This window comes from Poecilia latipinna, unplaced genomic scaffold, assembly GCF_001443285.1.
Source record: "Poecilia latipinna isolate Pla-1442-1.1 unplaced genomic scaffold, P_latipinna-1.0 Scaffold1385, whole genome shotgun sequence".
In the NCBI taxonomy this organism is placed as follows: Eukaryota; Metazoa; Chordata; class Actinopteri; order Cyprinodontiformes; family Poeciliidae; genus Poecilia; species Poecilia latipinna.
This window is the reverse complement of record NW_015114001.1, coordinates 134,145-157,703: the sequence shown is the minus strand read 5'-3', so window position 1 is coordinate 157,703 and position 23,559 is coordinate 134,145. Positions and strand designations below refer to the sequence as shown.

Genomic DNA, 23,559 nt, shown 5'->3' with positions numbered 1-23,559 from the left:
CATCTCAGGAAGGTCACAGGTTTGAAATAGGGAAATCCGTTCTCATACAAATGTTCCATTTACAAGGCACTATCAAAAGACTTTTTTTTTTTTCATGTGTTTGATCTTATCAAATATAACTGGCCCCAAAACCTATCAGTGGCAGTTCAAACTGAGTGGAGTTATCATGACAAAAGGCTTGAGAAGGTGAACCCAGGTGAGGCAGAAGAACCAAAAACAGATAATCAGAGCATTTGTTAAAGGAACAGCCAAAGGGCATGCAGGCTTAAATTAACACTCCAGCAAACGGCGACTGAAAACCGTCGAGCTAACAGTTCATGGTCTCATGACGAACACGCAGTCACACCTCCTGTGAGATTCTTATCTAACTGGAATTACAGAGAATAACAGAGAAGTGGGTTTCTACCTCTTCACGCATAAAAAGCAAACTTGGCGCGTTTGTATTATAGACCCAAGACAAATTTAGTGACTTATGAGGCTTATCGTTTGCCTGCTGATAAAGTGAATGGCAACAGAACGCCGTGCTTATCAGATACAAGCGAAACTATCAAAAAGATCTACGGAAAACTGGAGAATGCTGTATCAGTTTGGACTTAGAATAGAAACAACGAAATCCAAAAATCTTTACAGGTTGCAAAAATTAAAAAAAAGTGCTATTTTAGACGCCATGATCTTTCCATAAAGGGAAATCTGAGTGAAGTTAACTATTTACAGTATTTTTGTGAAGTTTACAGATGCTTAAAAATCTTGGAACTTTTACAGTGTTTAAATCTGAATTTATGTATTTTTACACATATTTCCAATTTTATCTAACGGAACAACTTTAAATTATATACAGCCTTTTATTTCACAGAAAATAAGCATGTGTAAAATAAAACGTTACATTAACCGTCGGATGTCGCAGAGCTCAAAAGAAACTTATATTTTCACCTGTTCCTGTAAAGCTGCTCTCATGAGATTAGCATTAAGGGCAAAACATCTGACTATAGAGAGCTGACTATGCAAAACCTATTTATGTTTTAATAGAGCTTAAAATATTTAAACTAGTTGACATTAACATGTCCTTATGACCGCCACATCTTGTGTCTTACCGGTCTTGTTCGAACATCATTAATTCCTTTCCCCTGAAAAAATCAACAGCTCCTAATTTCTGTTCAGTTTTAGATAAAACATAAAATCACCCAATCCCTCACACTGGAAACACAGAATTCATTACTTTACATGCACATATAAATTCGGCCACAAGAGGGCACTTTCTTTCTTTCTTTACATCTATCTATCTATCTATCTATCTATCTATCTATCTATCTATCTATCTATCTATCTATCTATCTATCTATCTATCTATCTAAGTATGTTTTTGTTTTATTGCAGCTTTTATCTTATTTTTTTATTTATTTCAAATGTTGTACTAATTACTTTTTTCTACTATCAATCTGAATTTGTATAGTTGAAAAGTGTAACAAATACTCACAGCATACATCCACTAATTCAATATAACATTATTAAAAAGTAATCTATCCTAAACCTTAAAAAAAAAAATCTAACCTGGAAGTAATTCAGTAAATTACTTGCATGACGCAGTGTAATTTGGTTTAAAATGAAATCTGGTCTGTGCTGGGAATTAATTTCTAGAATTATATTTCAAACTCTCTGCATTGCAAGATACTCTTTCTCATGGTTGTCAAAAAATGATTTTTTAAAAAGCTTATAGATATGGAATACAGCATTTTTTCCATTACATACTCTGTGCATTTAGGAAGGAGGGGGCTTATGCAATGCTACGCAGAAGAATGCACTCCTTGAACTTTATCTCCTTCATTTTGTTGGCATTTTATGTTGCAGAACAATACAAACCCATGAAGTTTTAAATAATGCTCTTAATTATCATGTGTGTGTGTGTGTATGTTGTGCACATAAAGTCTGCCTCATAATCTCAAACATCTAAAGAAACTTCATTCAAACCAGTTGCTTTGAGAAATCCCCTAATCAGTTAATCAAGTTCACTTGTGCGTAATTTAAATTTGGTATAAAGACAGTTGTTCTGTGAAGGTCTCAAAGGTTTGTCAGAGAACATCAACAAATAAAGGACATAATGAAGACTAAGGAAAACATCAGTAAGGTCAGGGAAAAATGTTGAGACCATAATAGCTCAGTGACCAGCTTTTACAAACATTACACAGACAGTTTGTTTGAAGTGTGATTTTAAAGGATTATAATGTTCTGACATGCCTTGCACAAGTATTCATATACTTCTGACATCTGAACAGTCTTTGCTGTGAGCTATCCATTGTAGCTCTGGATGTATGCTTAAGGGTTGAGTGCTACTGGAAGGCGAACTTCTGTTCCTGTCTTAATAGGTTTTCTTCCAGGATTGCCCTGTATTGAGCAGCAACACTGACGCACTTCCCTCTTTGCCCTAAAGTAAATAATTTCCACCTAATGATGCTGTCGTCAGTATGGTTCTCCTTCAACTTCAGGTTTTGGTCTCACATTACTTTTTTTTTCTTTTTTACAGTACAGAACAAGCCATTATATAGGTAGATTTTACTACATGAGCCTGTAAGTGGAGTCTATCAATACTCTCCTTGTCTGTCCTGTCAGCTTAGGTGGACTCGCATGTCTCGGTTTGCATTTACACCATACTCCTTCCGTTTTCATGCAGTTAGTTCATTTTGTTCATTTATGTTCTCTAAGAAGGGCTTCACAAAACAGCTACATTTATGTAGATGTGAAATTATACACAAGTGGATTGTACACTTGCTATAGCTCTTCAGGCACTTGGATTTTACTTATGGGGTTTTCAGAATAATGTAATAAGAAATGGAAACGTGTAATCATTTTTGCTTTCTCTTCACAATAATGTGCTACTTTGTTCTTGGAACATGCATTCTTTCAAGTTTGCTGTTACAACGTGAGAAGCGTGAATGCTTTTGAAAGACCTTGCAGTCGCTGTTGAAGATGTCACCGCCGTCGCCCTGCTCGGCGCTGTCCGATGACTGTGGTGCTGAAAGTCAAAGCGACACATCTGACGGCGCTTCTCACTGTTAGAGCAGGTGCCCAATTTTAATTTCACGGTTTAATAGGGCGCATCGATCACATGATGCTCGTTGTGACGCCAACCAGGTGACAACGGATCAGAAAATCAATCTGAACACGTCTATTTACTCTCTCTCTCTCTCTCTCTCTCTCTCTCTCTCTCTCTCTCTTTTCTTTTCGTCTATTCAGGTAGTTGTTTCACGGTTAGATTTAGCATCCCTGTTCTCGGGTTTTGCTCCAGGGGGGCTGTTACACGAGTCTGTGAACCGGATGGAGCTGGACTGAAACCAGGTCAAACTCACACTTAGAGAAAATAAAAAAATAATAAAATAAATAAATAAATAAAAGTCACATGAAAAAAAAACGTTTTTAACTGATTTTGATGCCGAGTACATATTAATTATTAACATTTAGCTTGTGTGGTCAAATGAAGCTGTGCAATATGGGAGAACATGGCGGACAAAGTCCATGGACAAAGCGGCTCTGCTTTTGCTCAGTCTAACGAAGAAGAAGGAGAAGAATACGAGTGCAAAATCTGCTACAACCACTACGACTTGGACCGTCGCATTCCCAAAGAGTTGAGCTGCTCCCACACCTTCTGTCTGGAGTGCCTCGAAACTCTGCACTCACGAGAGGGTCGAGGATGGAGGATCGGCTGTCCCGTGTGTCGCCATCGGACTCCGGTTCGGGAATATCAGGTTCAAAACCTCCCGAACAACAGGGCGCTGTCCGAGGCTCTTCCCCTTAGAGAGCATCGGCGACAGAGCTCATCAGACACGGAAGAACAACAGACAGGTCCGTCCGGATCTTTCGCCACCGAGGAACGCTGTGAGACCTGCAAGAACGCAGCCTTTACCGCGGGCTGTGTGTGCGCCATCTTCTCCTTCCTCTCCATGGTGGTGCTTTTATTTCTGGGCCTCATTTTCGTGCACAACTTCAACCACATAGCGTCTCCCGTCGGCCCGGTTTGTCTGTTCGTCGCCAGCGTCCTGGCTCTGCTCTCTATAATACTCACTTGGCTGATGTGCATGCTGAAGTATGGAGCAGAAGCAGAAGCGAGCACTCTAAGTTCCCTCACCTCTAATGTAATGTGATCCTCAGAGTTTGAACTGGACTTTTGAAATGGGATATTCAGAGGTGTGAAAGTCAAGGGCTTGACGCGCCTCCATAGTGAATTTTGAGAACAATTAGGATTGTCAATAAATGACTGTGTGCTTGATGAAAATGGACTAATTGTGTCGGAAATGGTTGTTGCTCATTTGTTTGAGTTTCATTTACTGTGGTGAGGAGCGCCACATAACCAATTTATTTTCAAACCTCATGTTACCCTTTATGTCCTTTTTATTTTCAGTATCTTCAAACAGTCCATTTCATGCCAACACAGCATTTTTTTTTGTCAGGGTGGCACTGTGTCAGAGACTAGAATAATGCTAAAATAAATAAATAAATAAATAAATAAATAAACAAAATAAAATCACTACATGTACAAAACAATACATATGTACTTCTTAGAAGGGCCCAATCTAGACTGAAATAACCAATAGTGATCACAGATTCCTGCTGAGAAACGTTTTCTAAGAAGAGTTAAAAATTTCAATCTCTTGTTGCCGTTCTCAAGTGCAAACGGCGGTTCCTGCCCAAGGCGACGTTCATGTCAGAAGAACTGATACTGCCAATGGCAAATTGTATCATTTGGCTCTGCACCAATTTGCTCTTTACCTAACTTTACATGCAGTGCAGTTTCATATTGTTTGTTGTACCTAAGATCCACTTACGGCTTTTTATTGTAATTATGTATTTCATGAACTTTTAAGATTAAAATAGAAACTCTTCAAAGTTCCAAGACAAACTATTTTATTTGATCGAGTTGTTACTGTACTCCCTTGCTAAAACCTGACATTCTATTCCACCCATTTAACATAGTTATAAAACGTCATTGTCAAGGCAGACCAAAACGTTGCACTGTTGGGTGTAACTTGAGTTATGGCAGGAATTAAACATTCTTCAAAAGAGCGCTCCATTGTGTTCCTAAAGAAAAGTTGTGTAATAAGTTATCAAAGCTGCCAAACAGTGAAATAACAACAGAGCACTTGAAAGAAGAAAAAATAGCAAAACTAAAAAGGTAAAAAGCAAAGAGGTGAAATGACCTGAGCCTTCTTTATTTATTTAAATAAGATTAATATAAAAGCATATCTTATTTAAAAAAAGGTATTGCATTGAAGCAAAAAAAAAGACAATCCACACTTCTAACAGCTTAAAAGACTTAATAATTAGAAAAGTTTAGATTGAGCTGAAATCTGCAAAATAAAAAACTTACATACCAAAGCATAACGTCACCAATCATTTGAAATCAACATTGAGATATTAAGAGATAATATCCTTATCTGTTTCCTGTATAACAACCTGTTTGTGTTTTATTAATCAAATCAATGCATTATTTGCTAAGGCACAATTATTTCAATCACCTATACCATGGACTCAGACCTGTTTACCTCATAACTACCTTTGTGTGATCACAGTGACTCCCTACGGTGGAGCAGGTCAGCAGGGGAACCCAGATCAGTAACCCTGAGGGGACATGAATCATTCAAAGAAAAAGAAATAACTATGAGGCAGGGGGCCTAAATACATAGTTTTGTAATGTGACAAAACAATAGAAGTGCAGATGCCCTCCTGCAGGGTTCTAAATCATCTCATTACTTTTAAGTTTGTTTAAGGTTATTTGTTGGCAGTTAATTATTAGCTTAGTGCTTTTTGACATAATTTTACTTTTTTTTTTTAAATGTGGACGAAAAATAACAATGTGAATGAACTGACTGGGCTCAAAGACTTATGATCAAGCTGATGTCTCCATTGTGTTGATTCCGAGTCACACAGTGGGCATTTATATCCACCCAGTGTTGTCCTAAGTGGAGACAGTGGTCTTCGTAGTTAAAATCCATCCCTTTTAGGTCCCTCAAAAGAATTCCTTCTTTTGGTCAGTGAGTAATGCCGCTTAAATGCCACCATGACAAAAGCTTGAGAGAGGAAAAAAAAAAGAAAGGAGGGGTGGCAGACTTCTACTTGGAGCAATATAGGCAACGCTGTGTCTGGGGCAAAGGGGCTCATGTCATGGGGACTGTAGGGCTTAAAGTTAAAGATCACTTTGAAATCTGCATCCCCTACCATCAGACTCTCCTGGTATCTCCCCACCCTTCCTCCTCCCTGCAGCCATCATTTCAGCTCCCAAAAAAAATAAAAAGCTGTCTCCACAGAAAAGGGGATGAGTGGAGAGTAGATCCTCTTTGATGACAGAGAAGGATCCTTTTGTTCCCTAATCCCCACAAAACCCCCCTGGCACCCCTTTTTTCCTCTCTCTGTAAGTCCAATTGGACATTAAGTGGCTTCCGTCAGGGGTTCAAAACATATTTGTTTACCTTTTCTACAATAAATGACAAGAAGCTTTTACTTTTTACTTTCAGTGATTTAAATAATTTATTAAGCAGAACAATAAAAAAAAACATGTGAAATGGCTCTCACACTTTTGGGAAAGTTTTTCAGTGAATAAATGAAACTTTCCTTGGATCTCTTGGAGTTGCAGGTGAGTCCCAGGGTTCTGACCATTATTTTCTGTGCACAAATGTCAAGAATCGAATGGAGACAGTTGTGGGATACACATCTTCCTGCAACTTGCCTTAAGTGTGTGCAAAGTGTGTCGATGTGTCATTACCAGATTGGACACACATATTTCACAGGGGAGATGAAAGTCTTCCATATACTTGTAACATCTGGACCCATCAGAACCTCAAAGACATTGCCCGAGGAAAGCGATTATCACCTCTCCGTACGCACTTTGACTCGTCATGTGATCACACACTTGTGTATGTATGCACGTGTGTTCGAGTGTGTGTGCCTATGGGGTGTGTATGTTGCGGATGGGGGGTTGTGGGGAAGAATGAGCGTGCAGTTGTCAAAATGTCCCTGCAAAGACATATGGTCTAAAAAGCATGCAAAACCTCCAGAGTCAAGTGACGTGAGCTCAATGTTTAAGGTTAAAAGTGTCAAACGAAGCTTATCTTGCAACTTCACTTTAATCTCGTCGCCCTAAACATGTCAAGGAAGATGTTGTGTCTGTTTTATGTATGGACACGGACATTTTCCTATGCCAAATTGAAACAAATGGCATGATAAATCACAGGAAGTATCAAATCTGGCTCCCTCTTGTGTGTGAAAAAATGTTTGCATGGAAAAAGGGGATTGAAAAATTAACAAACTGTCTGTTAAAATGACAACAAGTGAATTTCTAAATTCTTCCAAACAATTAGTTTTCAAGGGAAAAAAACTTACCTCAAGCTATAGTTTTAATGACAAATCATTATTAAAAGCACACCCACTGATTTTGTTGTGTTTCACTGTCTATATTGTTTGGCAAACCAAACCCTGAAGAAGAATCCTAACGGAATACAATCTCTGCAGATGGTGTGCATGTTAGCCACCCTGTTTCCCAAGGCAGTCTTCTTTTTTATAAAAGAATTTATATCTACTAACTGCAAATTAAACATATTTAAAAAAAAAATGCATCGTTTGTATACAGTTTATATATATGTTTTTGTTTTGTTTTTTTCTAAAAAAAAGTGTTTTAAGTCAGCAACTACTGTACTTAACGTAGGCCTGGACTGGGAACAATAAATGGACCAGACATTTTTGCCCACCACTATTTTTTTAATATAATATATTAATATATGAAAGCACATGACCAACAAGGGGACATATCTGCATGTTGTGTTGTTTCAAAAATTTAAATAAAGTGCAGTCGCCTACAAGGTAGAGCATAGCCACTGTAAATAAAAAAAAAAAAACTAAACCGGTACTATGTTTCACTGCTGAGTTTCATCTTGGGAGAGATGGTCAGTCTCACATTCCCCATCTTGAAGTGAAAGTGGATGCGAAAGAAACACCACTAGACGTCTATTTTCAGTACTTTATGAAATATACTGTTCATAGAAATACACAGTTATGCCCATAGTAAGACAATAGATACATGTACTATAAATATATATATATATATATATATATATATATATATATATATATATATATATATATATATATATATATATATATATATATATATATATATATAAAAGTGGCACCTTAAAATATAAAACACTGTTTTATTTCTTTGGTTACCAAATATAAATCCTCTATTTCAGTGATACTAATATTACATGGTGATAACAAGTAAATAGAGTAAAAATACTATAATGTCTTACTTTTTTCTTTATCTTTCTCTATATGAAATAGTTGAAAATATATTGCTCAGTGTTAACATTATATGGACATTTTTTATGCACACATGTTGATAGAATATCAAAATATGGATTAGCCTACCTGGTGAAAAACAGTTTGGAAACCTTAAAGAACCGGATCTCGTTCACGAACTACTCCAAATGATCCGAATTCGTGAAAAGAACGGTGAATCCCAGCATTACGGAACTGCCAAGTAGTGACCGTGAGTAACCTCTGTTACGTTGCCGCTGCCCCAAGCACGCGCCACCTCCAAAACACCAATCACTATCGGAGAAACAGTATGACGTCAAACTAAAGCTTCCGGGCTGGTAGAGCTGGCCCGGTAATTCATAGATTTTGCTTCTTTATTACAATTTTATGACATGCTTGCTGTTGTTATTTATTGCCGGAAAATCCAATGTATATAGTTTATGCGAATATTTCTATCGGAGCTGTCGTTACGAGGATACATATAACGAAGACGGTCCCGGAGCGGCTCGGGCATAGCGGTTGAGAAAAGAGGTGAGAATGTGTTTCACGTTAAGCGCGTTGCAGATGTTGAGGAAGGACAGGACAATTTTTAGCCCCAGGTTGCTCAAGAGCTCAATGCCTCGCCTGGTTTATGAGATGATGAGTGTGTCTCGTTTTTTTTTTTACATCTTAGGTAAATATGTGTGAGTAAGCTGGTTTCAGTTCACCAGCAGCGGGCACTGCAGCCGCTCCAGCGTGTAGCAAGGCAGCTAATGAATAGCTTACCTCGCGAGGAGAGCGAGTGTCCGCTAACTGCTAATCTTAGCGAATTATAGCTAACCTTATGGACATTTTGAAAGACATATGATGGCTAAAAGTAAAAAAAAAAAAAAACAAAAAAAAAACCGTGACTTGTAAAATACAGTGCCGCTTGTATGTATGTATGTATAAAAGATAGCGACGTTTTAAAGGTAACGACACAGACATAAACAGTGGCAACGCAATGCCTACATTGCATTGCAGATAATAGATGTTAACTATCAAGTTACAGAGTGAAAAGCTGTGATCATTTACCAGGAAAGCCAATAAACAAAAATAAAAATGTACGAACTTAAAATATAACCATTCGCTTATAGTCCTCTCATTTTGATGCGCTCACCTGTGCTGTCAAACGTGCTGCCTGAACCGTAAAGGTGCACTTGACATATTGAACGCCGTATTATAAGAAAATCTCAAATATATTGGCGAAATGACATGCAGGTGTGCACCGAAACACTGATGTTTGATAGTAAGGTTTCTGTAACCTCGGTGATTGTATTAGTAGTTGTGTGAGGTGGGCTCTTTTAACAAATTAATTTCCTACAAAGTGCTGTAACAACCATCATCCTGTCAACCGTCCATGATAGGGCTGGAAAATATGTACACACTTTGTGTATTAATTTGCATTACTGTATTATTTAGAAATCTTATACTCGTTAAAGATCCACTGATAAGGCTTTTCCTGGCTGGTGTTACATCATACATTATAGTAAACTTTAATATCTGACCTCCTGATTCAGATTTTTTTTTTTTTTTACCTAAGTACTATAACAACTGAAAGGCGAGAGGAAACATCTTCAGCAGTTGTCTTTGTTTTGTTTATTTCTGATAGATGTAAAAGCATTGAATTTGGAAGTGTACTTGCTGCTTATCTCAGTACAGAGCTGAACTGTCCAGATAACTGTCAGATAAAATGGCACATCTATATTTTTTCTGTGTAAACCAGAACATCATTTTTGGAGCATGCCCTAATTTACAGAATGTCCTGTTTTGCATCATTAAAAACCTAGCGGAGAAGTGAAATAAATCCATTGGCTTACTAATGAAATGTTTCTTGTCATGCCATAGCCTGAAGCATCAAGAAAATAATCAAAGAAAGCAGAGCTGGACAAAAGTGTCCTCCTAATTTCACTATATTTCACGATACTGCACATAAGAACTGCTTATGTGCAATATTTGGTAGTCTTTTATGCTTAAACATGATATTGTTCTTTGACACCAAAATGCTAAAGCTCATTGTGATGATGGAAAAGTCGGAGAACAGTAAGGGACATTTTTGATCACAATTAATATCATCATTGCAATACTGATCGTTAATATTGGATTTTTATATTTTCACAATGGACTCATAAGCTACATTTATTTATTTAGATATGTGCAATCTCCCTGTGCTTCAGTGAATCTGTGCAGCACATTTGTTTTTCATTCCTCACGTAAAGTAAAATTCCAAAAAGGAAGTGTTGTGTCTAAAGCAGAATATCTGGTGAGTCACAGTAACCGTCCTTCTTCAAGGAACTGCCTTCATCTGAGAAAGAATGTTTTCTCTTTGTTGATGTAAAGCTAACATGGGAAAGGGTGTGTCTCCTTCCCCACCGACACCCTCAAAGTCAAACATACAACATGCCACACATGTACTGCCAAGTCGAACCAAATGCGTCTAAGATTTTACTGCCAGGGCTGCCGATGCACCTTCACACTGTTTGATTTTCCAAATCACAGTTGAGTTGTGTTAGTTGGCGTTGTTCTTTGAGATGCTGCAAAACAAGTGAAACACGTTTATCTTGAAAGACTTTTACTTGTTTATAGGGGGGGGTGAAGAAAGATGTACAACACTCAGAAGTATTATGCGTTCTTTAAGAAACAGAGAACCAACTCTGCGGAAAGAAATAAAGTTTTATAGATTTATTAATGGGACACAGAGTTATACTATAGACACGTGCTTGGTTAAACCAAAGAGTTTTGCATTTGCAGTCTAACTCTGCATTGGCTGTGAGGTGCAGAGCGAATCACACAGGTGTGTGGCAACCAGTTTGGTTCTATCGTTCCAAAGGAATTTCAGCTGCAGATGGTGGTAGCGGCCCACATCTTCAGCCTGAAGTATTTCCTCATAGCACTGTGACTCTAGCGGACCGTCTGTCCTCCTGACCCAGGTTCCTCTCCCTGCAAGCTGCAGCATGAGTCACCGCAGCCTCTTCTACCACAATCAGGCCTCCCTAAGCATACACTTCAGATACCCGAGCTGTGTCTGGGGTGATCCAAAGAGTTTTGCCATGTAGCCAAAGAACTTAGTGCAGTGTATGTTTCAGTGAATTATTCAAGACGCTCGGAGAGGCTATTGTAAAGGGAGTCACGGCTTGTTCCAAGTGTCGTCTTCTGGATTGTCTGCTTTTTGTCTTTTTAACCTTCAAAGTTGGGGGGGGTTTCCACAGAGTGTGAAAGCAGGAACTGACTCAAAGATCGGAATTGTTTCTATTTCACATTGTAGTTCCATTTTATTGCCATTTTCATCTGTAAAGCAAAGACAATAAATAAATTAGGTTCACCAGTTGAAATGACAGAAAGCTGTTTCTTATTTGACAAAATAGTTTGTCCATTAAAATAGCTCAAATCTTGATTTTGGGAGTTTCAGCTTCACACTTTCTGCTGTAAGATGTTTCACTGTAAGCATTGCCAGACATTCGAGTGAAATAAAAAGTGCTGACTGAGACGCAGCCTAAGAATAGGCAGACTTGGTTTTCATTCAAGCAAGGATTTACTTACTAGGATGCAGTTACTCATATTTACTGCAATCCAATCTATGGAAAATGTGCTAGAGATTGATTTTTATCTCATAGAACACCTCTAAAATTTCACGTGTACCCTTTGCTTTGCAGGGTGCCTTGCTGCATGAAGTACCCACCAGCTGGACTTGCAGCACTTCAGAATACTTTGTACAGGCCAGCTCAGTTTGCCATTGGTCAGAAGGGATCGACTTGTCTCCAGGACCGACTTCATTACAAAAATGAAGTTGAAGGAGGATATAAACCCCCTGCTCCTGCAGGTTTTCCGCTCTGTCGTCTGGGTCTATTCCGTCATAACCTTCCTACCCTGGTACTTCTTTTCCGGGGCCGGAACCAATTTGGAGCGAGCGCGTCGGATTAAGGCCTGCTCTATCAGCGGACACCCAGCGGGACCTTACCGTGCCGTCAATAGCCGAGAAAAGCTGGTGGCATTGGTGCAGCCGGGAGTCGACACACTGGACAAAATGTTCGAGTTTGCAGCGAGGAGGTTTCCAAACAGGGACTGCCTGGGCACCAGGGAGGTGCTGAGTGAGGAGGATGAACTGCAGCCAAATGGAAAAGTGTTTAAAAAGGTGAGTGACGTACCTCCTGTTTTAAATTTGGCTAGTTAGGGAAGTTTTTATAATGTCTGGTAATTTATCAACAGAGAAATTTTCAGAATTATTTTTTCTAAACCTTTCACAACAACAACAACAATAAAACAACAGTTTTTCAGTTTACAGCGAAAAACCCCTCTGGAAGCAGTGAGCATGGGGTTATAAACATAAATGTGAGAGCACATGTCATTGGAGTTTGGCAGCAATCAAAGAATGGCTGTAGTTTCAAAACATCACAAGGGAAGAAATATTAGCTTCAGCGGATTTTTAAGAGATTTTCAAAGATTTTAAAGTCAGAAGAGATCTAAAGTCTGGAGATACTTTGGGTGACATAACAACAAACAGAGGTTTTGGTCTGCAGCACAACAATGATGCACTTAGTAATGACCCAACAAGACAAAGTCACCATTTGATTTTTATAAGCTGCTGAATACATGCAGTTAGTCACGTTGTTGATTTTCTACATTTCACATTGATTACATGTTGATTCAAACTTCTAAATAAAAATCTGTCCCAAGGTCTATTTAAAATTTTAAAGCTCTTCCTGCACGTTTTAACATCCAGGCTTCAAGCATCTGATCTGATCCATTTTTACTTTTGCCCATTTTATTACATTTACCTGCTTAGATAATTTTATACCGTAACGAATGCAATCTAAACCAAGCGAACTCTCACACATAATCCCAACAGTTAATTAATACAATTCATGTTGCATGGAAATGTTTTAGTCTCCACAATTAGAGTTGAAAAAAAACTTTTATAGAAACTGGTTATTGCCCCTGTGGAGTTACAGTGAAAATGAAACGGGTCCTAGTTTTCTTTATTTCGACTTCAATAGCACATCCCACGTTCAGTGCTGAATATTGAACACATTTTTTAAACAAAAAAATTCTGAGTTTCACTTAATTTACATTAGTTGTGCTGGAGATGTCATGTTAAACATGCATTTCGTTCTTGAATGTGTTTGTTGTAAATGTCAAACCTGGATGTCAAAAAAACTAAAACGCCAAAAATATACCAATAACAGAAAAATATCTTTTTCATTACAAAAAATGTGTCCTATGTTTTAATTAAATAAATAATAGAATAATTATTGACATAATGTCATAAGTGGCTGGCTAAATGTTAGCTTTTGTATGTCAGAATGTGAGTAAAGCCAAAACGGCCAAAGCGCAAGTTCTGATATTGAAGCTTCATCTTAGTTGGCAGCTAAATGACAAGAAATGCCCTGTAGATGGCGCTAACTGACAGCGTATAAGCATCGAGGTCTGATTTGCATCAGCATGCGTCTATCTCAAATGCTACTGCTTATATTTAAGCACATTATCTTTCTGGGGGTTGGTTTTCTTCTTGGTTTGTTTCTGGTGTCAAAATCATTCAATAATATATCTTTACTATACACTTAAACACCAGCTGTCGAAGTGATTGTTTTCATTCATTGTGCAACCTGCTCTCTCTAGTAATTTCTATAAAGTTTCAGACTGATGGCATGAACGTTCTGCAGGGCAGCTCTCAGTTTGTGTGTGCTGTGTAATCCTGGTTGCCGAATGTAACCTTCGTGTTTTCTGCAGGTGATTCTGGGCAACTATAACTGGCTCACGTATGAGGAAGCCTACAATGCAGCAAAGTGCTTTGGTAGTGGTCTGGCAGCTCTTAATCAGAAGCCTCACCATAACATCGCCGTTTTCTGTGAGACCAGAGCGGAGTGGGTCATAGCAGCGCAGGCCTGCTTCATGTACAATTTCCCACGTAAGTGACTCACAGGCAGACTGTGATATCTAGTGAGCTATCAGTAAAAACTAACCAGACTTGAATGTAACTGACTTTCACAGTCGTGACACTGTACGCCACACTCGGGCCCAAAGCCATAGCTCACGGGCTGAACGAGACAGAGGTCACTCACATCATCACAAGCAAGGACTTACTTCAGAGCCGCCTTAAGGTGCCCCCCCCCCCCTCTGTTAAGTAAATATCATTAAGCAATGTAAATATATACACTTGCATAATTTGGTTTTTGATTCTAAATTGAGCTTTCCTTCCCAGGCCATTTTGTGCGACGTGCCGCGGCTCCAGTACATCATCGTCGTGGACATTAAACCCACCAGCTGGTCAGACATTCCCAGAGGCATCACAGTCTACAACATGGAGGGTGTGAAGGAGCTGGGATCCAAGCCCATTCAGAGTGAGCGTCTAGTGCTGATTGAAATGTTTTTAGTTTTATCCAGGACACGGAAGTACACAGATGCAGGCTTAATGCAAAGCCAGCTCGCTGATATGCAAGTAGAATGATGTGCCGGTGCATAAAAGAGTCATCAAATCACTTCTTACCAAAACGCCGCCCTGATCACGGTGGGGTAATGGGATAACAGCCATAACGGCGCTCTGGAATCACTTCAGCTACGTTTGAGAGAGAAACAATTGGTATTTAGATGATTGAGGTAGTTTAAAATAATGAGAACAAATTGGAACAAAATCAAAGAGCTGTCCAAGCATGAATCAGCTTAGTTGGAGCGTTTAGGTTTTATTTGACTGTGTAACTTTTGCCTATTATGACACAGTGTAACTAAACATGGGGCAGATTTGAGATTCTCATAATATGATAACCTTGAGTAAGAATACAAGGTCACAGTTTTTACAAATGTTTTTACGAATTTTGATAATGCCTTCAAAAGTATGTGAAGAACAATATTAGGTTTTGACTCTTTCCAGCTGTATTCAACCCTGAGGATAGTTCATATTTGTTTTAGGTAATATGTTGGTTCATGTTTGCTTTCTCTTTTTTCGTCGTCTTTCAAGCTGTTGTGATCACTAAGAAGAATTCAGTCTTTGCTTTTAAAAATTGTGTTTAAGTTTTATTGGACGTGCTGTCGGTTCTCGATTGTGTATTTGAAAAGGGAGAACGTCTCTTTTTTTTTTTCCCCCACCTGCAGCAGAACGGGTGGTGGCTAATTTGAATTGGATACATTTTTTTACCAACTTGCTTGAAGGTCTTAAAAAAGTACTAAGTGTTAAATTGAAATGATTTTCCACCTGCAACAATGTACTTTTATGAATGCACATTTGATAACATTTGGTTTCTATTCTCAACAGTTACTTGTGTGAGTCAAAAATATGATATTATTCTGAAGCATCAGTCCAGAAAACCTCAAAACCATTTGGTTTCGAAGATGTTGTAAATAAAAACAACTGTGTAATATTCTTCAGATTGTTTTAATTTGAAAGAATTTTAATTTGCCTTATATTTCCTCTCCAACCATCCCTTTCTGCTCCGCGCTTGTAGTGGACCGCAGACAGCCGGAGCCCTCGGACATCGCTGTCATCATGTACACCAGTGGTTCCACTGGCATCCCCAAGGGTGTGATGATCTCCCATGGCAACCTCATCGCCGGCATCGCAGGCATGGCCGAGCGGATCCCTAATCTCAAGTATGAGGTTCTCAGTTTGACCGGCTTGCTTTTGACACTTCCCCTCTGATTTTTCTAGCGGTTAAATTCTTCAGAACGTCTTTCTCTTCGTAACTGTGACTTTCCAAGCATTTTTAGAGATGCTTATTTTTGTGATGCTCTCTTCTCCTGTATATGTAAATAGATGACAATGCTTGTTTTTGTTGTCTTGGCAGTGAGACTGACACCTACATTGGGTACCTACCATTGGCCCACGTTTTAGAGCTCAGCGCAGAGCTGGTTTGCATCTCCCACGGCTGTCGCATCGGATATTCCTCTCCTCAGACTCTCGCCGACCAGGTCAGTGTGCAAATGGACAAACGGCTCTTCGAGCCAGTCTGTCTTATAATCCAAAGCGCAGTGAGCTCTGAGGTTGTGACAGGTGACAGACTGCGATCTGTACGATAACAGTTCACCAGAGTTGTTTCATTTTCATAGTCCTCCAAGATCAAGAAGGGCAGCAAAGGGGATACCAGCATGCTGAAACCGACTCTCATGGCATCTGTGCCAGTAAGTCCCGTTAACCTGTCACATAGCTTACCGAAACAGACGAAATGCTGTGTGTTCAGTCACATCTGAGCTGTCGTCTCATCTCTCCGCGTGCAGGAGATCATGGATCGAATTTACAAAAATGTCATGACCAAAGTGGACGAGATGAGCAAATTTCAGAAGACGCTCTTTGTGTTGGCTTATAACTACAAGATAGAGCAGATCTCCAAGGGCTACAGTACGCCTCTCTGTGACAGGTAATCCACACTTCACACACAAAGCTGCTCACTGACTTGACATTTGATTCGCCTTTCACACTCGAGCATTCATTAATCTCTAGATCTCTCTGTCTAATCACAACTTAAAGGAACTTCTTCCTCCACTAATCCTTAGTAAAGCAAAACTGTAGCTAGAGATATTAAAACTTAATGTGTTGTGAAGTATTTTACAAATGTAAAAATGCCACTTTGTGACGCATAAAATTCCAATAAAATAAATTGAACTTCGTTTTAGTGATGTGACAAAATGTTCATCATCACCTCGCTGATCTCTTTTTTTTTTTTTTTTTCTCCTGCCCTGTAGAATAGTTTTTAACAGAGTGCGGTCTCTGTTGGGAGGCAACACTCGGGTGCTGCTTTCTGGTGGGGCTCCGCTCTCTGCGGCAACACAGCGCTTCATGAACGTCTGCATGTGCTGCCCGGTGGGACAGGGCTACGGCCTGACAGAGACGTGTGGGGCTGGCACCATCAGTGAGAGTAAGGACATCGGAAAATAGCGAGTGAGGGTTTTCTCGATGTACTTATGAATTTTAGATTAAATTGGATTTGTTTTTGTTTTGTTTTTTTCCAGTGTGGGATTACAGTACTGGACGGGTTGGCGCGCCGCTGGTTTGCTCAGAGATCACTCTGAAGGACTGGGAAGAGGGTAAGGAAACTCGTAGCAAGGCAACATGTCCAGAGGTCATGTTGGGAAAAAAACATCACTGACAAGATTGGTGGTTGTTTAGGTGGCTACCACAGCACTGACAAGCCCAACCCAAGGGGGGAAATTTTGATTGGAGGTCCAAATGTAACAATGGGTTACTACAAAAGCGAAGGCAGGAACCATGAAGACTTCTTCGTGGATGCGAAGGGCCAGAGATGGTTCTGTACGGGAGACATAGGAGAATTCCATCCTGACGGATGCCTGAAGATTATCGGTAAACACGCAAACTGCTCTGTTTGTTCACACATTTAAAAAAAAGCTAAGCCTCTCATGAGCTCTTTGTTTTTGTTTCTCTGCAGACCGTAAGAAAGACTTGGTGAAACTCCAGGCAGGCGAATACGTCTCTCTTGGAAAAGTAGAGGCGGTTTTGAAGAACTGCCCGCTCATAGACAATATCTGTGCCTACGCCAACAGGTATCATCCCGCACCTGCTTCCCTCTTAGGCATTGTCCCTGCTCTGTAAGGATGTTCTATGATGTTTTTTGTTGTTGTTTTCAGTGAAGAGTCATATGTGATCAGCTTTGTGGTTCCCAACCACAAACACCTCATGTCATTGGCGGAGCAGGTTCAAATAAAGGGCACGTGGGAAGAGCTCTGCAACAATCCCAAGATGGAGAAGGAGGTTCTCCGCGTCATTACTGAGGCGGCCGTTTCAGGTAGTTAGGAAAAGGCTTGAAACTATGGGATTTAATATGGGAAGAAAGAAAAATGTGGGGGAAAGCCATAATTTCTGGATTTTATCTTGTTTCCTGTCGGCATTGATTTTATGATTGATCATATTTGTGTTATATGATTGTGTACAGCTCTATAAATAAATTTGGGATGGTAGTGTGTAATCAAAGTCTATATTTTTCTTACTAATCCACCAATGTATCTGTAAACAGAGTTACAGAAACAGATTCTTTGAAAATATCAGTCTGGAGAAATTTCAACTTGGAAAATGTGTAGAAACCACAATTAACAGCTAATGATAACTCGTGTCTGCCAGGCCACAACTTTTAAATGTGTTATGATAGCTTTGAACTTCTGGCCATTAAGGTATTTGTCAGGCTGATCTGTGATTCTGCTCTCTTCCAATTAGACAAACTGGAGAAGTTCGAGATTCCCAAGAAAATCCGCCTGAGTTCCGAGCCGTGGACGCCGGAGACCGGCTTGGTCACTGACGCGTTCAAGTTGAAACGCAAGGAGCTCAAAACACACTACCAAGAGGACATTGAGAGGATGTACGGTGGGAAATAAAAGAGTAGATGCACTCCAAATGACCGTCTCACGAGGACTTACATGGACGACACTCACACAAACACAGACACGCGGACCTGTTCGCCTCCTCTTCAGCTTCTCTGTCACCATCTACGATCAAACGAGGCACAAAAAGTCTAGAGTCAGGCTCACATCTTTAGGTCGAGAGCAAGAGGCCGATCCCACCAGACGCACTAACAACTCCACTCTCCGCCGATCCAAAAAAAAATACCCATCGAGTTGCCACGGCGACCACATGAAGTCAGACCTTTGCATGACTCAAAGTATAAAGAATGTCATGCTGGACGTTTGTACATCCGTGTCTGTCTCGCTTCTCTTCTCCCCGCCACGCGTTCTGGAACATTCCACCTCTGCAGCTCGGTTTGCCAACACGCGGCGCAGATATCCGGCAGGGACGTGCGATCCCTCTTAAGACTCTGAGGAACATTCAGGTTGGAATATTTGCAGGGATCATTGTTGTCATAATTTTTTTTTTTTTTTCTTTTGTGTGTTTTGCAATGTTTCTTCTATGTTTGGTTTGTCTGCATTGGAGTCCATGTGTGCGGTGAGTAACTGTTGCGAAGCCATGAGAGATTTTACATTACGACATTGGAAAATACGTTTTCTTGTTGCTTGTATTATTCAGATGGGTTTACTGTGTTTATATGGTTATGTTGTATTTTCTACCTGTTCATGCGCCATTGTATGTTTTCATTCCATTTTTAAGGTCATTTTCTCCTTTTATTTTTTATTTTTTTGTCAGGAATCCCAAAGTTTTCTCATTTGAGTGCATGTTTACTCACTTGTCTCTTTTATCCCTGCTCCCATCTAATGCAGCATCAATGGGGAAAGGTGTCCTTTGAGACAATGCATGGGTTGGGATTTGCTCCAAAATGACCTGCGTCATCTGCCCTGAATTCCTCCGGTCATAATTAATGCACCAATACGGATATACTCCAAGGGAACTTAGCTTACTGTAGAATGGTTTTAAGTAAATTTAGTTTTTTTTTTTTTTTTTTTTTTTTGTTTTTGGGCTCAGTTGTATGTTAATCTTATTAACCATAGGTCTTACTGTTACTTCTCTCAGTTTTTAAATAGAATAATGGGATACAAAAATGAATGTGCAATATTTATACTCAATGTTAATGTAAGAAGGAAGAAAATGCACAGCCGACAGCTTTTTTTTTTTTTTTTTTTTGGGGTTTTTGACACTAAGCTTCGTTTAGGGTGAAGGCTTTGTAGAGGATGGTAGAGAGACACTGATAGGGGAGTTTAGATGTAGCCTGTGCTGGAAAATATTCATTAAAACTGCATGATGGAAGGTGCACGACTGTACCAAAAAATAAAATAAAAAATCGCACTCCATTCAGGCCACTGAAAAAAAAATGCTTTATGAACACACTCCATGTTAGAGTACATAGGGAAAACTCAAACTGAGATTTCTGTATATTTAGACTGGTTTGTGTGTATAACTGTATGTGTAATGTACATATAAAAAAAGGATTCTGTAACCTCCCATTTATTTGAATCCATGTAATATAGAGCTCCAACGGTAGGCTGTCAGATAGACGGTGGTGTTTAATTAATTACATATTACAAGTGACTTTCTTCCTTCAGTATTATGTGTTTATAGACTGAAGATGAGAATGTTTGCTCAGTGCTGTAATGTAAGGAGGACAGTTTTTTTCTGAATGCAACCTCTGCTTTCTGGTACTTAAAGCATCCCTGCGTCGACAAAGGTACAGTCAGGTAGTCTAGCTCCATCTCTTTTAGCTCGAAAAGGTTTAGGTTGTAAGAATCTCGCCTGTGTCTTCCCTTTTTTTTTTTTTTAAATATAAACACAAAATGCTCCTTCCTCCGCTCTCTGATGTTTCAATGAAGAGTCCTTTACTCTGCTTTTTTTTTTTTTTTTCCCTTTTGCCCGGCTAGAGGTGGCTTGTTGCCTTCTGACAAAAAACAAACATGAGATATCTTCAGGGGTTCTTTAGAATGTGAAGCGCTCCATGCTTATTGTTGATATCGCACACGCTCCGTGTACCTGCCCTCAGCGGCGAGGCGGAGGCAGCAGATGGTGCAGAGACAAAATCTAATGTTTATTTTTCACTTGCTTTGTAAAAAAGGCTTAGAGGTCATGGGGGGGCTCTGATATCTAAATTGCATTAAATACTACCAATAACTGTACACCTGTAAAGCCTCCTGTAAATGTATTTGATGATCTCTGTTATTGACCGGTTTTGAGGGTCTCCGTTTCCTCTTGTTTTTTTTTTTTTTTGTTTGGTTTGTTTTTGTGTGATGAAGCTGAGCTATTGCAAGTGTATCCTTTCTTATTTATTTGTGATTTGGCCTTGGCAATTATGTAATGGAAATAAAGAAGTTTGTATTGTCGGTCCTTCTGTTCTTGGCGTGTCGAGCGTCTCAGAGATAAGCAACTTGATTGGAATCACCCTGAAACTATAGTTTCTATGGTAACGAAGGCCAGTGTTCCTGTCTGAGTGAACGCGGTTGGTGGAAGGCGGCGCGGCGCCCCGACACACACGGAACACGCAGTTCTCGGAGTCGAAAATGTAGCGCTTGTAAAAATGAGATTTCTCTTTCTGTTTTCAGTGTTTTGATGACAGACCTGCGCTCCCTCCTCATCTGTTGAAGGAAGAAGATTGTTGTTGTTGTTGTTGCAAGAAAGCAGACTCTCACTTATCGATCCCATAATTACATCATTAAACTATCGATTAGCAAAGAAGCGTGCATGTTTCTCTTTCTTGGAACCAGACTAGATAATTAACAAATAAATTACAAATTTGTCTCAAAAAAAAAGTTAACTTATTTGAGTAATTCACTTCACACAAGTAAAGATGTCAAAGATTCATTACACATAAAGTCCCATATTTAAAAAGCTTATTTCTAGTAATCATGGCCTTAATTGTCACAATGATCAAAATCTGATGATTTGGTGTGTCTCTCTCCTCTTTCTCCATGCAATACTCCATGGATTCTCCGTGAGGTTTGGGTCTGCCCAGTTCGTGCACAATACTACCAGCTTTTGGTATCTCTGGCAATGTGTGCCAAGTGCTGCTGGAAAACTGAAACATCTTCACCAAGATTGTGAGCAGAGGGAAGCATGAAGTGCTATAAAACGTTCCAGTGGATGACTGCACTGACTGACTTTGGACTTGAGAAACCCAGCGGACCAACAGGTAAGACTCTTCTGATGTCGTCTCTGGATCAGGAATGCAACAGCCGTAGCTCGTGTCTTAGCTACGTCTGTGTGCTGTGGCTCTTGAAACACTGACTCCAGTAATTAATTTGAACCCCCCACACCCCCCCCCCCCACACACACACACACCTACACCTTCTCCATTCTCTTGAAAAATCCTTTCTTCCTTTCTCTGAAGGCTGCAGTTATTTCCATTGCCTGTGCACTATTTTCTAGTAAAATGTTTTCCTTCCACTCCACTTTTCATTAACTTGTTTTAGTTAGCGCGCTCTGTGAACAACCAGCTTCTCCACCTTTTTTTTTTTTTTTTTTTCTAACCCCCAATGCTGGAGTATCAGTACGGACACCTACAACACTAAATAATAATGTTGTGTTTTATTGAGGTAGGCTTACTGCTATTTTTAATTTTAGTTTTCAACTGACGTGGTATATATTTTTATTTTTTTTTTTTCTTGGCTCCATCTTTCATTTGAAATAAAAGGCGGTCTACAAGACCACACAGTCAGGCAATCCTTCCCACTTTTCTCTGCCATTTCATCCCTCCATCCATTCCTCTGGGACGAGTGAGTGAGTCATAGGCATAACGCTCCCTTCATTAGTCCACTGATACTGATGCACACATGTAGAGAGAAGAAACGGCTCTGCCACAACAACAACAACAACAACACAGAGAAGCAGGAAGGTTGTCTTCCATATTGTTTGAATAAAGATTGTTGTTTCTATTTTTGTATTGTTTCCGTCTTCCTTTTTTTTTTTTTCCACTGGCATGCTGTTCCATCTTTTTTTTCTTCCCCATCATCCTGCTGCTGCTTCGCTTGGCTCCCTCTTCCTGTCTGCTTATGACTCAGAAGTGCGGAAAAAAAAAAAAAAAAAACTTTTATCTTTATGTTCTGCTCACACACACTCCTGGGTTAGCCAGAGACATATTGGCGTTTACCCAGGGATGAGCAGGGCTGACGCTGGACTGCTTCATAACTCTGGAGAGGTGGTGGGTGGTGCCTGGAGAAGAAGTGAGAATAATTGCATTTCAGGCTGAAAAATGGCGGTAACGCAAGGACAGAGCTGAGATGTGGAAAAAGAGGAAGAAGATGTTTGAGGAAGTACATATAGATTGTAACCTTTCAAACATAAACCCACTTTATTTCCCAATGGATCTGTAAAAAAAACCTTGCATCCAAGGTTTTTAATTAGTCTTATTTTGTTTTATATCACGTGTGTGCTGTTTTATATCTCCTCCTGTTTTATCTTTTGTTTTATGTCTTATATTTTGTAAAGCACTTTGTGATTTCTGTCCTGTAACAGGTTCTATGTAAATAAAGTTTACTTACTATGTGAGCTGTGTAGGACTACATTTCCCACTACTTGGACATGCACAACATCAGCATTCATTGTGTTTTGAGGGCGTTATCTCTAACCCATCAGGCTGTGTTAGAACTTCAAAGCTGCGGCTGAACAAGACTTCTAGAAATAAATATTTTCTGGGAAGAGACAAGCTCACTGGAGCACAGAGCACTGCAACATCTACAAAACAAATCAAGAAAATCAGCACAAAGCCCTGAAAACAACTGTGTATACATCGGTGGTAGTAATTAAGCTAACACTAAAATCTGGAAAGATCCATGCAGGGTCACAAAGGTAGATGAATGGTATTATTTTGTCAACAGTATGAGGAACAAATAGAGACATGTTGAACATGGTAACTTTAAGAAGTTAAAACGTAA

The 23,559-nt window shown here is 39.5% G+C and overlaps 2 protein-coding genes across 3 annotated transcripts; both read left to right on the top strand.

Annotated features, from left to right (window-relative positions):
• The first annotated feature begins 1,350 nt into the window (after positions 1-1,350).
• On the top strand, positions 1,351-4,891 carry rnf228 (ring finger protein 228). Of its 2 annotated transcripts, none has more exons than XR_001427926.1 (2): positions 1,351-4,448; positions 4,593-4,891. XR_001427926.1 is itself a non-coding variant. In XM_015056470.1 (2 exons), exon 2 carries the CDS (start codon positions 3,492-3,494, stop codon positions 4,131-4,133), a length of 642 nt encoding a protein of 213 aa, XP_014911956.1. In that variant the 5' UTR covers positions 1,351-2,241; positions 2,459-3,491; the 3' UTR covers positions 4,134-4,891. The 2 variants fall into 2 exon arrangements, 1 of the variants encoding a protein (XP_014911956.1); XM_015056470.1 differs by having other exon boundaries at positions 1,351-2,241; positions 2,459-4,891.
• Positions 4,892-8,593: 3,702 nt separating this feature from the next.
• On the top strand, positions 8,594-18,856 carry acsl3b (acyl-CoA synthetase long chain family member 3b). The gene is made up of 15 exons (XM_015056451.1): positions 8,594-8,829; positions 11,970-12,448; positions 14,044-14,221; positions 14,305-14,414; positions 14,516-14,654; positions 15,753-15,897; positions 16,092-16,215; positions 16,354-16,425; positions 16,522-16,661; positions 16,987-17,159; positions 17,254-17,328; positions 17,411-17,602; positions 17,688-17,802; positions 17,887-18,044; positions 18,470-18,856. The coding sequence occupies exons 2-15, from the start codon at positions 12,098-12,100 to the stop codon at positions 18,625-18,627; spliced, it is 2,130 nt and encodes a 709-aa protein (XP_014911937.1). The 5' UTR covers positions 8,594-8,829; positions 11,970-12,097; the 3' UTR covers positions 18,628-18,856.
• The last annotated feature ends 4,703 nt before the right edge of the window (positions 18,857-23,559 follow it).

Excerpts from the sequence above, each read along its gene's own strand:
- rnf228 (XM_015056470.1), top strand. The coding sequence starts at position 3,492 with ATGGCGGACAAAGTCCATGGACAAAGCGGCTCTGCTTTTGCTCAGTCT.
- acsl3b (XM_015056451.1), top strand. The coding sequence starts at position 12,098 with ATGAAGTTGAAGGAGGATATAAACCCCCTGCTCCTGCAGGTTTTCCGC. Across the intron at positions 17,160-17,253 it reads GGCTGGCACCATCAGTGAGA|TGTGGGATTACAGTACTGGA; the intron begins GTAAGGACATCG and ends GTTTTTTTCCAG. Across the intron at positions 17,329-17,410 it reads TCTGAAGGACTGGGAAGAGG|GTGGCTACCACAGCACTGAC; the intron begins GTAAGGAAACTC and ends GTGGTTGTTTAG.